This window comes from Felis catus, chromosome D2 (genome assembly GCF_018350175.1).
Source record: "Felis catus isolate Fca126 chromosome D2, F.catus_Fca126_mat1.0, whole genome shotgun sequence".
Lineage (NCBI taxonomy): Eukaryota > Metazoa > Chordata > Mammalia > Carnivora > Felidae > Felis > Felis catus.
The window spans coordinates 30,009,274-30,025,406 of NC_058378.1; the positions used below are offsets into that span (position 1 = coordinate 30,009,274).

At 37.7% G+C, this 16,133-nt stretch overlaps 1 protein-coding gene across 4 annotated transcripts in view; it reads left to right on the top strand.

Annotated features, from left to right (window-relative positions):
* The first annotated feature begins 2,570 nt into the window (after positions 1–2,570).
* The window catches only part of DDX50 (DExD-box helicase 50), a 32,319-nt gene continuing 18,756 nt past the window's right edge, over positions 2,571–16,133 (top strand). The window contains exons 1-9 of one of the 4 annotated variants that reach the window (XM_019813196.3): positions 2,632–2,778; positions 5,340–5,497; positions 5,780–5,889; positions 6,251–6,550; positions 9,302–9,377; positions 9,742–9,920; positions 11,410–11,527; positions 11,644–11,829; positions 12,314–12,459. In XM_019813196.3, the coding sequence (XP_019668755.1) occupies positions 6,359–6,550; positions 9,302–9,377; positions 9,742–9,920; positions 11,410–11,527; positions 11,644–11,829; positions 12,314–12,459 (897 nt within the window). In that variant the 5' untranslated portion in view covers positions 2,632–2,778; positions 5,340–5,497; positions 5,780–5,889; positions 6,251–6,358. Of the gene's footprint in view, positions 2,779–5,339; positions 5,498–5,779; positions 5,890–6,250; positions 6,551–9,301; positions 9,378–9,741; positions 9,921–11,409; positions 11,528–11,643; positions 11,830–12,313; positions 12,460–16,133 lie in introns of all 4 variants that reach the window. The other 3 variants (XM_006937832.3, XM_019813197.3, XM_003993993.6) reach the window with 3 other exon arrangements.

Below are 16,133 nucleotides of genomic sequence, written 5' to 3' on the forward strand. Positions count from 1 at the left end.
AATTTATAACTGCTCCTTAAACTATTTCCATGTCCTAACATTTAAGCATGGTAGTTCAGTTCCTTTTGTCACATAAAACTGAAATGCAGATGCAAAATGACTTTTTCTTTTTAACTTTCTATTTTTTAACTATGGAGTAAAAAAACCAAAAAGCAAAAAAAAAAAAAAAAAAAAAAAAAAAAAAAAAAAAAAAAAACCACCCTAGCCCTGTAGGCTTGAGAATGACCAGAGAGAGGCAAGTGTAAGTCCCCTTTCTATCTTCCAAGATCAGACAAGATTGGGCATGTTCAGGGTAGTATGGTCGTAGACCTCTTATTTTTGTATCTTAAGGTCATAGAGTTTAAGGAGCTGAAGCCAAAGGCAAGATAAATCTTTATAGAATCGAGAAACAGATGAGGTATTCTCTTAAATTTTAAGAAATTATATCAGTGATTTTGGTAAGATATTTTGGAAAATAAACATATTCTAATATTATATTTTGAATTACTTGTACATTTAAATTATGCTACTCCTTCATGTCCTCTCCAATAGATTTTATTATCAGATACAAATCTCTTGAGAGTTATAGTGGGAACAAATATGAAAGAAAAAAAAGAATTCTCCATCCCTTCATTACCATTCCCAAGTTTTCTAGTTGAGGTCCCTGGAGAACATCTAGTTACCCAAATTTGGTAGCACCTAATTTTTTTTCCAGCTAAGCCACAGCTTGGCAAAGTTACTTATGACTTGGTTTAAGACACCAGACAGAGATTTGATTCAAGGAGTTTGGGGCTTAGGAAGGCAAGGGTTGTAGAATGTCCTAAATCACAGAAGGTCATTCTGAAAAACACTAATATGCTTGTTAGTCTCTGGCATAGGGAGAGTTGAACAGTCTAGTCCTTTTTCTTTACATACTTGCTGATAGAAAAATGAATGCCAAAAATAGAATCTAGAGGAGCTAAAAACTTTACTTCATCTACATTTGGTCTTTAACCACAACATACTAACATCTGTTCCTATTATTTTCCCAATTTTACATGTGTGAAGTTGCCATATCCACTCCATGTTCCTATGTACTTCATGCTCTGTTGTAGGGCTACAAAGACCTTACAATGGTAGAATTGGGGTGGGTGTACGAGAATGGTAGAGAAGGATTTACATCTAGAGATGCACAGCGATTCTCATACTCTAGAGAGATGCATTTTTTCCACTATCTTTTGCTGACACTCTTTGTTCACAGTATGGAACCCATAAGGTGACTTTTAGATACACAGTCCTTTGACTTCAGGCCAATCCACAATAGGGCAGAAGGCCTGTAGCAATCATTTGTGGTTTCAGCTATTCTGGACCAATAGTTTGGGGCAACTCCATGATGTATATAGCAATATGTAATGTTGCTAAGACGCAAGTCTGATGCCGAGGTAACAAGGCTGGTGTCTTAGAAATTGTCAAGTGGTTGTGAAGTGCCCCTGCACATACAATCTCAGTTTGGGTTCTCATTCTCCACTCAAGGGTAGCTGAGGTGAAGAGATCATGAAGAGATAAAGAAATGGCTTTGAAAAAGAACGCTAACCAGCCAGCACCAGTGGAGGAAGAAAAGAAGCATGCTAACGAATCAACCTTTTGTATTGTCGAAAGGTTTCCAGTTTTGTATGAGGTTGTAATTTAGGGGCGGTTGATCTCCAATAAAATAAAATCCTTTTATTCACTGCAACTACGTCATCTGTCGAAGACATTTAGGCTTGTTTTTCTCTCTACGTTTCTCCCGAGTTTTCCTAGTTATTTCATGGGAGCATCTTCCCCCAAACGCTTTGCGAAACAAAGTCTTTATGATGGTGTGGCAAGAGAGCACTGATCTCAGATTCAGAAGCGTTCTCTCTAGTCCTGACTATGCCACGAGCTGGTTTTGTGTCTTCAGACATGTAAATCCCTTTCTCGGGGTTTAGTTTCCCCTCAGTCACTGGGGAGTGTGGAAAGAACCTAAAATGAACCAAGGACCTATTTCCTGACTAAAACTTAAGACTTGAGAAACGACTGTCCAGCCCTGACCCTCACTTTAAGCCCCCCTAGCCCACTCCAGACCCCACCAACCCCTTCCCAACAGCGCCGGACCGCCGGCTTCGCGCAAAGCCGTTAGACGTTAACGCCTCACCCCGAAATGGGCGGGCTGAGGCCTGCAGCTTCCGGCGGCGAATGGCAAGGAGGCGCGTGGCGCTCCCCACCGGCCCTGCTCGGGCCTGCCCACGCGCCATCCCGCAGCGGGCGGGCCCCTCTCCGCCGCAGTTCAGGGCCTTCTCAGCCCCCAGCAGTGCTCCCTGGAAAGCCCCAAAGCGACTCCGCAGGGCCGAGGAAGACTGTTCGGAGTGGGGGAGGGGGAGAGAAGGAGAGGAAAGAAAACCCGCATCATTTTATGCTAATCAGTTTGCTCATCCTTTATGGAGACTGGCCAGGGTTTTACCCTAGCAGCCAATCACTTTAGAACAAGGGTGGGCCAGTCGGATCGCTCACACTCATTGGATGGAAGGTTGCAACGCAAAGGATGAGTTTAAACCGAGAGTATCCGGGATTATTTTTCCCCGCCGCGCGGTGCGTGTCCCGGAAGTGACGTAGGCCCTGGCCGGGCGGCCGCCCTGCCCCCGCTTCCTTTCACGCTGCCGCTGCCCGTAGGTGGTTGTGGCCACCGAGCCCAGAAGGAGGCGGCGGCGGCGAATGATGCCTGGGAAACTCCTCTGGGGGGACATTATGGAGCTGGAGGCACCCTTGGAGGAGACGGAGAGCCAAAGGAAGGAGAGGCAAAAGGTGCGCTGAATGGGCCGCGCCTCCTTTTGGGCTGCGCCGGCTTGGGCGGGGAGGGGAGCTGTCTCTGATCTGATGGCCTGTCAGAACCTGGCCGGAGCATCCCAGGGCCTCCCCTCGCGCAGCCGTCGTCCCTCCTGAATGGTCATTCCGGAACCATTCCCATCTCCACACCCCGAACCTGGAGAAGGGCTGCACTAGGCTTTGGCCGGGCCTCCAGTGCTCCCTCAGCCCTTCCCGTCGGCGACTACGAGATGGGCAGACTCAAGTTCCCATCGCCGTGGAATCTGTTCTTTCTTTCCTCTCCTTGCTTAAGCAGCGAGGCCTGTTACTTGGTTCTTGTTGGCCGCGTTAGAAGATGGTTAAGAAAATGGTTGCCTTGAATATGTGTTACTTCTCCGTCAGCCCGACCTGTGAGCGAGAATCTTGGGGAAAGCGATCTTAGGTTTACAAACCTCGAGAGCCAGTCTTTAGAGGCTTAAGGAAAAGTGTCACGGCCGACATTCCCAGGATTTGGCTGTGATGGAGATCGTGTGGGTTGTTTTACTAGTAGGCTTTACTGTTAGTATTTTCATTTAGACCCCAAGTGTTTAATGAGCTTAATTTGTGCCACACTCTTTGCTGGGCATCACAGGATTTAAATAAGTCCCTGCCCTCAAGGACCCCGTAGAGGAGTTGTTGAGAATTCCCACCCTAAACCTCAAAAAAAAAAAAAAAAAAAAGAGAGAGACCCAGAGAAAAGAAAACAGAGCTAAGGTGGGTGAGGAAGCTGTATTTGAAGGCTGACATTTGACAAAAAAAATGAAAATACTCTGTATAGCCCCAGAGAGCAGAACCTACCTTACCTTATCACCAAGGTAAACTTTGCCATTCCAGCCAAGCAGTTATTTTTTTTAGTCATGGTGAAATACATACGACATAAAATTTGCCATTTTAACTATCTTAGAGTGTACAGTTTTGTAGCATTAAGTACATTCACATTGTTCTGCAGCCATCACCACCATGCATCTCCAGAACTTTTCCATCCTCTAAACTGAAACTCTGTTCTCATTAAACACCAACTCCCCGTTGCCCACTCCCCTCAGTCCCTAACAATCTCCATTTTACTTTCTGTCTCTGTGAATTTGACTTCTCTAGATCCCTTATGTAAGTGGAATCACCAAGCAGTTATTTCAATTTTGGCTCCTCCTGAAATACCTCTCCTTTTGCATTCAAATCCTGTCTCTCTGTCAAGGTTTAGTTTATATGTGTTTTCTAAACACTCCAGTGTACACATCCAGTAATCTCATTCCCCTTTGAAGTCTTGTTCCAGTGCTATCTTTATCATTCGATTGGTATCTATTCTGTGCTGCTTTGTAAAGTTAGCTCACTTTTCTTGTGTGTTCTTCTCAAATGTTTCCAAAGATTCTTGAGGTAAGTGGCCATATATTTGTCCATCCTTACATATTAGTACATTCTTGTAAATTGATGGCTTTCACATTGTACATTCTCCGGAAATACTTGTTGATTTTTCTTTGACTGTGAGGGATAACTAAAGATTTGGAAACAGATCAGAGTACCAACTAACAAAAACGGAGCATTTGGGTAGTGATCTGGCATTGAGTTGAAGACAATTTTGGATCTGGATTTGTAGAACTATGAAGCTGGGCCGTATGTTCTCAAAACTGGAGTGCAGGGGAGGAAGGAATCATGGAAATGTTGAAACCATGAAAATGGTATGAAAGCGTACACAGAGAACTTAGACTTAAGGAACATCTACAGAAGGAGGCGGGAGAGGAATCATTAGGGTAGAGGTAAGAGGATAAGGAGGGAATCTGGAGTGTCATGGAAGCCAAGGAAGTGAAGAGTGTCAAGCACTGTGGATCTGATGTGGAACGGTGTATTTCATCACCTTGCGATATCTCTGGGCTTGGACTTAGAGGCCTCTCTTTACCTTGCTTCATTTCCCTCAAGTACATGGCCCCAAAGCATTTCTAACCCCAAGGCTGGCTCTGTAAATAACCTTGTTTTTCTTTGGAACTTATTGATTTGGGGACATGTGGGTTACTTCAGTTAATGAAAGATCAAATGTATAACATGTAACTGTATAATTTATGTTAATGTAAAGCTCTACTGTTTACAAAGCATTTTCACATATGTTATTCCGTTTTCACAACATCTCCATTTTATGGATGAGAAAATTGTATGTGAAAGTACTTTGTAAAATTTATGTAAATCATGGTCAAAATTTTGGTGGCAGTAGTGTTTGTTATCACTAATAACTATTACCTAATTTATTTTGAACATTTGACCAGGTAATTCTGAAGTGCTAAATTGCCAAATAATTTTTGCTGTTTGCAAATATTAAAACACGGGTCACCAGTTTGGCATTTTAGAAGTAAAGTTGCAGAGTAGTCTTTTTTTTTTTTTTTAAAGTTGTACTAATTAACAAAAAAACTTTTTTAAAAGTTTCCAGGGTTACTAATATACTTGTCTTTCCATGGGAATATAAAGATTGGAGCTTTACATGAATTATTTAGGTTTTTTTTTTTGTTTTCTTTATTCGTTAACCTATTAATTATCAGAGTTCAGAGAGGAAGCATGATGTGAAAAGAGCATGGGCTTTCAAATCAGACAGAGCTTGATTTCTAGAACTTCCACTTGAAGGAAATCCTGCATGTGAGTCTTTGGCAAGTTATTTACCTCTAAGAACTTCCGTTTCCTCATCTGTACTATGGCAAAGGTAATACAGGTTCGCTATCCCTTATCCAAAATCCTTGGGGCTAGATTTGTTTTGGAATTCAGAATTTTGGGGGCTTTTAAAAGGGTAACACCCCAGTAGGGCTTGGGGCCCCCAACCTATGATCAAACACCTTAATATTAAATATGAATATGCATACTAAGTGGAATAAGTAAAGGTTAAAAATAGCCTCACATCAGTTTGAGTCAAGTTTTTCCATCAATGAGTTCAGGTTAGGTAAGGTTTTGTCTCCAAATAAGTTACCAAAAAACTTTCGGTTTTCAGAGCTTTATGGATATCGGAATTTCGGATAAGGGATTATGGACCTGTACTTCCCTTATAGGGTTGTTATGAAGATTTAAACAAGATAAGCCGAAAGCATTACACAGTGCTGGGTAGGTACTCAATAATATTAACTTTTTTTTTTCTCTTGGAGATATTAGAAGTTTTTGTTTTTGGATTTGGATATGTTTTTTAATTTACAGATCTCGGGTTCTCATCTTTTTCTGAAAGGAGGTATTTTGATTTCCCTTAAATCATGTAATGGGATTAGAGAGGGGCTAGAGGCCAAGTCTTGAGAAAATGCGAGAGATGGGATGAGAAAGAAAGCAATAGGTGAGGCTTAGGCTCGGCATTAGCGACCAGTTGATTTTTACCAGGTAACTTTTCAAGGTGGTTGGGGGTCACTCTCTAACTTCTCTAGAGTCTTAGGAGACCTTGTGACCCTCTTGTCACTGCTTCTTTGTTTTTCCACAGAGTGATAGAAGGAAATCAAGGCACCATTATGACTCAGACGAGAAATCAGAAACAAGAGAAAATGGTGTGGCAGATAACTTGGATGCTCCCAAGCCCAAAAAAGCTAAAATGAAAGAGAAGCTAAATGGAGACACTGAAGAAGGATGTAATAATAGACTTTCAGATGAATTTTCTAAATCTCATAAGTCAAGAAGGAAAGATCTGTCAAATGGAGATATTGATGAATATGAAAAAAAATCAAAGCGAGTGTCATCCTTAGATAGTTCTACTCATAAATCAAGTGATAATAAACTAGAGGAGGTATGGATACTTTTTGTTTTGCATTTGCCTTTATCCTTGAAATACAGGTTAATTTGATTTTTTAGATTAATTAGAATTGATTCCATGATGTTTCCTGCTTAGTGTCCAATACCCTTAATTGGACGGGGAATCTGTACAACTGAAACTGGAAACTTTTTTCCTTTGTCCCTTGTTTCTGTCATTGTATTTGTTTTTCTTGGGGTGGAGGTTGGGGGAATGGTCAAATGTAAACCTTTCCTATGCATTTGGGTTCCTAAATAGTTTTTCCAAATTGCTTATTGATGGTGATCTGCTTGCATTTCTTATGGTTATTTCAGTCCCTACCAGTACTCATGAATTGACATCTGACTTCCTGAAACAAGGTACATAAAGCCTCTTGACTTTGTGTATTTTGCCTTCTGCTTTTTGTGCTTCTGTAACAATAACAACTTTAAGTGATCTTTAGGTCATATTGTAACTCAAAAGCTGTTTGCATTTTTAAACAGAAATGAACCGTATAAAAATGAACTGAAGAAATCTGTTTTCCAGGGTATTAATTTTTGTGGAGTTTAGAAAACATGCTTAGTATAGAATTTGTATTCCTGAATCCATTGCTTTTGCCTTTATCTGTTAGAATAGATATTTTCTTGCACAGAATTTGTCCAATTTGTTCTTGCAGTTTTCCTCTAGCAGAGTTCATAGGTTTACCTAGGTATTATAAACTGTCAATTACTCAGGTCTTCAGACAGAAACAACTTTTGATAGTCTTAGTAATTCTTGGTATTAATAATTCCTTATATTTAATTTTCAAAAAATACTTAGTTTTGGGAGAATGCAAGTGGGGTGGGGCAGAGAGAGTGGGACAGAGGATTGGAAGTGGGCTCCACACTGACAGGCTGACAGCAGCAAGCCTGTTGTGGGGCTTGAACTCACAATCGGTGAGATCATGACCTGAGCTGAAGTTGGACGTTCAACCGACAGAGCCACCCAGATGCCCCAATAATTCTTTATATTTTAAAATCTGATGGTTGCCGATAATTTAAATAGGTCTTAGCCTAGCTTATTGTGTAAACTTTGGGGAAACATACTGAATTTTTGCCTTAAAATATGGTGTTTCTTTTACTTGGGAATTTGATATTTGTCAGGAAGCACATATGTTGAGAGTTGATCTAAATAAGGCCTTCCAGGGAACCTGGAGTGGTTCAGTCGATTGTGCATCCAACTTTTGATTTCGGCTGATGTCATGATCTCAATGTTGTGAGATCAAGTCCCATTTTGGGCTCTGTGCTGAATGTGGAGTCTGCTTGGGATTCTCTCTCTCCCTCTCTCTTTGCTCCTGCCCTGCTCACACATGCTGTCACTCTTTCTCTCTTTCAAAATAAATAAATAAATAAACATTAAAATAAATAAACGAGGCCCTACAAGTTTGTATTGCCAGTGGCAAAATGTACAGAGTTGCTTTTGCTCTGTTGCGATTTTATCTGGTATAATGCTCTGTATTATAATAGGCTTAATTGTTTATTATTTTATTTCGATCATATTAGGGTTCAGGAATTCTATTGTAGGCATGTGTCTTAAGGAGATAATCATGAGGTGTATAGGGTTGTATGAAACTCTTACTACAATGATGTTGATAATAGTGGAAAATTTATGCATTCTAAATGCATACTAAATACCTGATAGTAGGCAATTGGTTTTAGAAAATATGCTACATTTATGCAATACATGACATCTATCCTGAAGGTCATAGAAGAATGTTAAAAAGGTGTTTAGTGTATCTTATTAAATGAAAAACACAGATTATAGAACAATATATACAGTATTATCTTATTTTAAAAAATTTATATGTGCATAGAGTGAGGATTAGAGGAGTGTCTGTTTCAAACGTGGTATCAGCTGACTGGATTATAGTTTTATTTCTGTTTATATGTGGTTTCTATAATGAAAATGTATTACTTTTGTAATAAAATTTTTTCTTTTAATTAAAAAAATGATAGCTTTGAGGTTGCTTGAATAGCTTACAATTTCAGTTTGATATTATGTCTTTTATCTGGTTCTCTGTTTGAAAATTGCTATTGTGTTTGGTTTTGGAACAACTTTCTTTAAACACACCAATAATAAACTTAACAGGTAGATAATATTGTCTTTCTTCTATATACATATTGACCAGCACACAAAGTTTCCAATAGATGTTAAATGATAATATCATGCTAACCTATGTATATGTTAAAGAAACTTTCAAGCTTGCAGGAACTTTGCTTTGTTTTGGTGACCTAAAACATGCTTTTTAGAGCCATAGAACAACTTTTTAACATTTATTTTTAGAAACAATTTATTTTTCTCATTGTGTAATATTTTTTTAGGATGGTTTATAGGCTTCTGTTAGTCCTTGTAATTAATACTGCCTGTATCTGTGAATATGGCTTAGATGATCAAATAGTGTTCTTGTAATGTTTCAGTCAAATGAAAATATATTTTAATTTATGTAGTAGCTGTATTTCCAAAGGGAGTTTTATGTGTGAGTGAATCATTTTTAAATGTACTATGGGAAAATGTATTAAGTAAACTTGGTTTTTAAAGGGATACTTTTGAAATTAAAAGAATTTTCCACTAATTGGTTGTGTAAGTTAATCTATACAATTTTTGCAAGTAGTAACTAACTTTGATTTGTTAGCTCATTTAGTAAAGCTAAAATTGGTAAATGAGTAAGAATCTAAATGCCTAGTTGAATATGAACTATTATTAGTTAGAACTTTGATTTCATTTTGACAGAGCCTAACACGTGAACAGAAAGAAGGAGCCTTCTCCAATTTCCCTATTTCTGAAGAAACTATAAAGCTTCTAAAAGGTACTATGAACTTTAATGGCTATACAACTGAAAATCTACAACTAGATTTTATAAAAATCTTTGCCTCTTCTTACCAAAAAGAGAATATAGAAAGTGTAAGAGAAATAAGCCCTTCTTTAATTGCAGTTATTTCTACATCATCCTTTTTGATATTCTGACCGGTTTTTGACTTTAATTGTATGTATCTGTCAAGAGTTCAGACCAATTTTTAAAAAATTCCTCTTTGGGGTAGGAATAACTGTAAATGTCACTAGGTGGTATATTTTTAGGCTGACATAGAGGAATCTGGATTGTCATTTTCAAATAAATATATTTTTTCCTAACGCTAGTCTTAAATATATTTCAATGAAATCTCATTTTACAGGTCGAGGGGTAACATATCTCTTTCCTATTCAAGTTAAGACCTTTGGTCCTGTATATGAAGGAAAAGATTTAATTGCTCAAGCACGGACAGGAACAGGAAAGACATTTTCTTTTGCTATCCCCTTGATTGAAAGACTCCAAAGAAATCAAGAGACAATTAAAAAAAGCCGCTCACCAAAGGTAACCATTATAGGGAGTAAAAGGTTTAAACATTACTCTAATGGTTAGGGAAAGAAAGAGTATACTGATCTTAAGTTCAAGAACCCCCGAGATAGAAAAGTTAGTTCTGTGGCATAAAGTAAAAATTTAGGTCCTAAAGCAAAAATTAGTGGATTTTTTAATATAAATCTCAAGCCGAATGAAGTAGTTATTACATATGAGTGTAATGTGTATGGATCCATAGATGTCTTTGATAAAGATGTTTGTAAACATAGATGTTATAAAGCCAGCATGTCTAATTTTAGGTGTATTTATAGGGAATATATTTAGTGACCTTGTCTTCTTTTTTTTCAGTCTTGACCTTTGCTTTTAAACAATGAATTTGCTAAAGAGGTATTCATTTATTTGGTCATTCAGTTAATAATCAATATCAATTATTTCACTGGTTGATTTTTTTAAAGAAGAGATTATAGAAATGATATTGCTAGTCCATATGTTATTGGGGTATTAGAGATCTGTCTTAATGTATAAGTAGGAGAGAGCAGAGAGGACCTGATGAAATTTTAGCCTGAAATTTGATGTTTTTAGAACCTGTGTTCACTTTAAGGTTAATAAAATAAAAAAGAAAAAATCAGCATCATGATTTGAACAGATAATGTGACTAAAAGTAATTTGTTCTTTGAGATTCCTAAATGGTATTGCAATATGAAAATAAATTCACATGTATGAGTATAATTAAGTCATAATGGTCTTGGATCAGGGTGGCCAACAGGAAAAACCTTTTTTAGAGAGTTTTGTTTCTTTGGTGAAATTAGGAAAGACTGCAAGTAGTAGAAATAGGACCCTGCCTTGAAAAGCTTTTATGCTAGAAGGGCGTTATTGGAGATTCCAGCTCCACCACTTCTAGCTGTTTGATCTTGGACAAGACTCGACTTCTCTAAGACTCAGTTTCCTCATCTGTAAAATTGTGATAATAATGCCACCTCACAGGGTTTTTGTGAGGCTCAAATTCTGTAATTTGGCCAAAGCACTAGTGGTTGGCTCATAAACGTTTGTGTATTCATTTCACAAATACTTTTTGGGTATCTGTTCTGTGCCAGGCATGGTCTCAAGTGTAAGGAATTCAGTAACTTAAATTGACATAAATCCTTGCCTTCATGGCAGCTTATATTTTAGTGGGTGAGACAGACAATAAATAAAAAGGTAAAATATGAATATTTAATATGACATAAGTGCTCGGGAGAGACAGTTAAGGAGGGGTGGAGGATATGAAAAGAGTTAAGAATCTCCTTGAGAAAGTGAGTTTTGAAAAAAAAAAAAACCTGAAGGAAGTGGGGAGGATATTATCAATATAAGCTGTTCTTGTTGGCATTGGTGCTGTGTCTTTAAATACTACGACTTTAATGTTTAGATTTCTAGTTTTAAATGCGCCTTAAAAAAAAAATCATCTCATTTTGAATTTAGTTGTCTTTAGAAAAGTATCTTTTTATTTTTTAAATCTCTTGCTTAGGTACTTGTTTTGGCTCCTACAAGGGAACTGGCAAACCAAGTAGCCAAAGACTTCAAAGATATCACTAGGAAACTCAGTGTGGCGTGTTTTTATGGTGGAACATCCTATCAAAGCCAAAGTGAGTAAATATGTAAGAGGGTAGTGCAAAGATCTACTTGCTACTTAAATCTAAGGAAATAATGTGAAAACGTATATTTGATTTTTATATGTTACGGTATTTCTCTCCTCTAACAGTTAATCATATTCGAAATGGTATTGACATCTTGGTTGGGACTCCTGGTCGTATCAAAGACCATCTGCAGAGTGGCCGATTAGATCTTTCTAAACTGCGCCATGTTGTACTTGATGAAGTGGATCAAATGTTAGATTTAGGATTTGCTGAACAAGTTGAAGATATCATCCATGAATCCTACAAAACTGGTATATCCTAATTCCAAATAAACACATTAGCAATTATTCTTTATCTAAAAGCTATGAATTTTTTATTTCATAATTATTATTACACTGTCCCCAGCCTTCAAACAAAACTAAAGTTATTTGGTATGTGTTCTCTTCCTAAACAAGAGAGTATGGTGACGTACTTTAACATATTTGTTAGCTTCCTACAGTTTCTTTCATGTATTATTTTTCATAGTCCATAGTTAGATTTACTAACTCATTTTTACTGATTTCTTTGGTCATTGTCCCTTCTTAAATTCTCACCTTTTTTTCTGGGTTCAGTTTTCTTCATTTTTTTCCCCCAATTTTGAAAGTTGAAAGTTTTAATTGCAGTGAAGTTCGTATGTTCAAATTTTACCCCAAGTTTTGAATTTTTAATTATTTCTTTGAAGTTTGGGGGGGGGTTCAAGAGCTGACTACATCATGGATATTAAGAAAGCATTTGAATTCTTTTTGTTTATTTAAGATTCTGAAGACAATCCTCAGACTTTACTTTTTTCTGCAACTTGCCCACAATGGGTATACAAAGTTGCAAAAAAATACATGAAATCCAGATATGAACAGGTTGACCTTGTTGGAAAAATGACTCAAAAGGCTGCAACTACTGTGGAAGTAAGTAGCTTTCTAGCATGAGAGATTGTAGCTTTTAGTTGGTATTTGAAATTTGTTGAAGCTAAACTTTAAGTTTTAGGTACCAGTTCAGGCCAAATCTCTTTTTTCACCTTTAGTCAGTAAGATACCTATGTATTTCTATGGTCTGAGATTAAGGAGCAGAATAGAATAAGTAGAAGAAAATATGTAAATAAGCAAGTCCTAACAGGAGATACTCTACAAGCAGCCATAGAGAAGGACTTGAAGTATGTAGAAAGTGACAAAGGAGACAGTTTATATCAATATGAAGAGAATAGTGCTGATAATAGTTAGAGCTTCATCTCATACCCTATACCAAAAAAGGTCTCAAAAGAATTTTAAGAAGTAAGTGAACCATAAAATTTAAAGCAGGTGTAGATGAACAATTTTTTGATTTCATGGAAGGGAAAGCTTTTCTAAACATAAAGTCAGAAGGAAAATGTTGATAATTTTCACTCCATAAAAATTTAAACCAGTAGTATATATATTTTTAAAAAGAATGAAAGGGGTGCCTGACTGGCTCAGTTGGTAGTGCATGTGACTTTTGATCTCAGGGTTTTGAGTTCCAGCCCTGCATTGGACTTAGAGCTGACTTGCAAAAACAAACAAACAAACAAACAAACAAACAAACAAAAGACACAAAAAAGAAAGGATTAAAGATGGCATTTGCATTATTTATGGTAGGTACCATGTATGTCACTTTCCATTTAATAGATGTACATATATATGTATGTATATATATGCAAATAAAAATAGGCTAAACAATGGTATAATGTATAAGTACAATGGAATGGTTAAAAAGAATGAATTTGATAAAAGCCAAATTACAAAGTGATATGTACAGAATTACACTGTATTTTTGTGTGTACAAAAAATACACAAATAATGCTAAATGGATTCTTTAGGTATTTATGTAAATGTATAAAGATAGTTTGGAAGGATAAACATCAAACCAATAATTAATTTTGGGAAAGAAGATTTTTATAGTATGGGATAGTCAAAGGAAACTCTTACATTTTGTAATGGTTGAAGATTTTATAAGAATACATTGCATCAGTGAAAAAAATTTATTAAGGAAGTTTTCTTTTTTTAAATTTTTTTTTTTCAACGTTTATTTATTTTTGGGACAGAGAAAGACAGAGCATGAACGGGGGAGGGGCAGAGAGAGAGGGAGACACAGAATCGGAAACAGGCTCCAGGCTCTGAGGCATCAGCCCAGAGCCCGACGCGGGGCTCGAACTCACGGACCGCGAGATCGTGACCTGGCTGAAGTCGGATGCTTAACCGACTGCGCCACCCAGGCGCCCCAAGGAAGTTTTCAAACATATGCAGAAATCGAATATTGTAAGGGACTCGATGTACCCATCACCAGGCTTTTTTTTTTTTCTTTTCTTTTTTTTTTTTTTAATTTTTTTTTTTTTTCAATGTTTTTATTTTTATCTTTGGGACAGAGAGAGACAGAGCATGAACGGGGGAGGGGCAGAGAGAGAGGGAGACACAGAATCGGAAACCGGCTCCAGGCTCTGAGGCATCAGCCCAGAGCCCGATGCGGGGCTCGAACTCACGGACCGCGAGATCGTGACCTGGCTGAAGTCGGTCGCTCAACCAACTGCGTCACCCAGGCGCCCCTTTTTTTTTCTTTTAATGTTTATTTATTTTATTTTTGAGAGAGAGAGAGAGAGACAGCAAGAGCAGGGGAGGGGCAGAGAGAGAGGGAGACTAAGAATCCCATGCAGGCTCTGTGCTGTCAGCGCAGAACCTGCTGTGGGGCCCGAATCCATCAACTGTGCGACCATGACCTGAGCTGAATCCAAGAGTATGACGCTTAACCCGCTGAGCCACCCAGGGGCCCTTATCACCAGGCTTTAATGATGATCTTTTCTATACCCCCATACATTCTTCATTCCTACATTGGAAGCAATCTTGTCATCATTTCATCTTCATGTAATTGTTTATATTTTGAAAAGAATAAGTGTTCTTTAAAAAACAAAACAAAAATTACAGTTATCACATTAGAAAAAAACCCAGTAATTTAATATTATTGAATATCTAGTGCCCTTGTTACCTTAGTTGTCTTTTTTTTTTTTATATAGTTTCAGTTTGGATCCAAATAAGATCTTTGAATTGCCACTGGTTTATATTTCTCTTAAATCTTATAATGTACATGTTCCTCTGTCACTTTATTTTTACAATTTTTTTTGTTAAAAGGACATGATCATTTTTCAAATGATACATTTCCCACAGTCTTTATTTTGGTAATTGGCAACCCTGTGGTGTTATTTAACATGTTATTCCGCTTTCATTTTCCTGTGACTTGATGTTTGGATTGTGAGGCTTGGTCAGATTTAGGTTCTTGTTTTGTTTTTTTTTTTTTAAACCATGGTGAAGAAGAAGCAGGAGTGTCATAGGTGGTACAGAAGATTCTTCATTTTCTTTGTTCTTTTCTCTATTTTCCAGGTGCTGTGTAATTAATTTGTATTATATTTTATTATTATTTTTTTTAAGTTTATTTTGACAGAGAGTGTGTGCGCATGTGTGCACACACCTGTGGGATCAGGGAAGGGGCAGAGAGAGAGGGTGAGAGAGAGAATCCCAAGCAGGCTCTGCCCTATCAGCATGGAACCTGACTTGGGGCTCGAACCATAAATCACATCATGACCTGAGCTGACATTAATTGTTGGCCACTTAACAGACTGAGAGCCACCCAGATGCCCTATTTTTATTATTATTATTTTAAATGTTTATTTATTTTGAGAGAGAGAGAGAGCATGCACATACCTGCACAAGTGGGTAAGGGCAGAGAGAGAATCTCAAACTGAGCGTGGAGCCTAACCTGGGGCTTGATTTTATGTCTGTGAGATACGAGATCACGACCTGAGCCGATATCAAGTCTCATGTTTTTTTGTTTTTCTTGTTTTCTTTTTAAATGTTTATTTTTGAGAGAGAGACAGAGACAGAGTGCAAGTGGGGATGGGCAGAGAGAGAGGGAGACACAGAATCTGAAGCAGGCTTCAGGCTCTGAGCTGTCAGCACAGAGCCCGAGGCGGGGCTTGAACTCATGCCGCAAGATCATGACCTGAGCTGCAGTTGGACGCTCAACCAATTGAGCCACCCAAGTGCTCCAAGAGTCGGATGTTTAACCTACTAAGCCATCCAGGTGCCCCTGTATTACATTTTAAAAACAATTTTATTGAGATATGATACATGTTAAAGTGCACAGATTTAGAATATACAATAGCAATTGAAATATAATGCATGTTAAAATGCACAGATTTAGAATACACAATTTTATCCCAAGCGTTTTTAAAAGATTTTTATTTTTATTTTTTAAAATATTTTTTAAGTTTATTTATTTATTTATTTTGAGAGAAAGCCTGTGAGAGTGGGGGAGGCAGAGAACAATTGAGAGAGAGAGAGAATGAATCTCAAGCAGACTCCATACTCAGTGTGGAGCCTGATTAAAGATTTTATTTTCTTTAAAAAAATTTTTTTTAATGTTTATTTTTTTGGGAGAGCGCGAGCAGGGGAAGGGCAGAGAGAGGAAACCCAGAATCTGAAGCAGGCTCCAGGCTCAGAGCTGTCAGCACAGAGCCTGACGTGGGGCTCAAACTCACAGACCGCGAGATCATGACCTGAGCCGAAGCTGGATGCTTAAC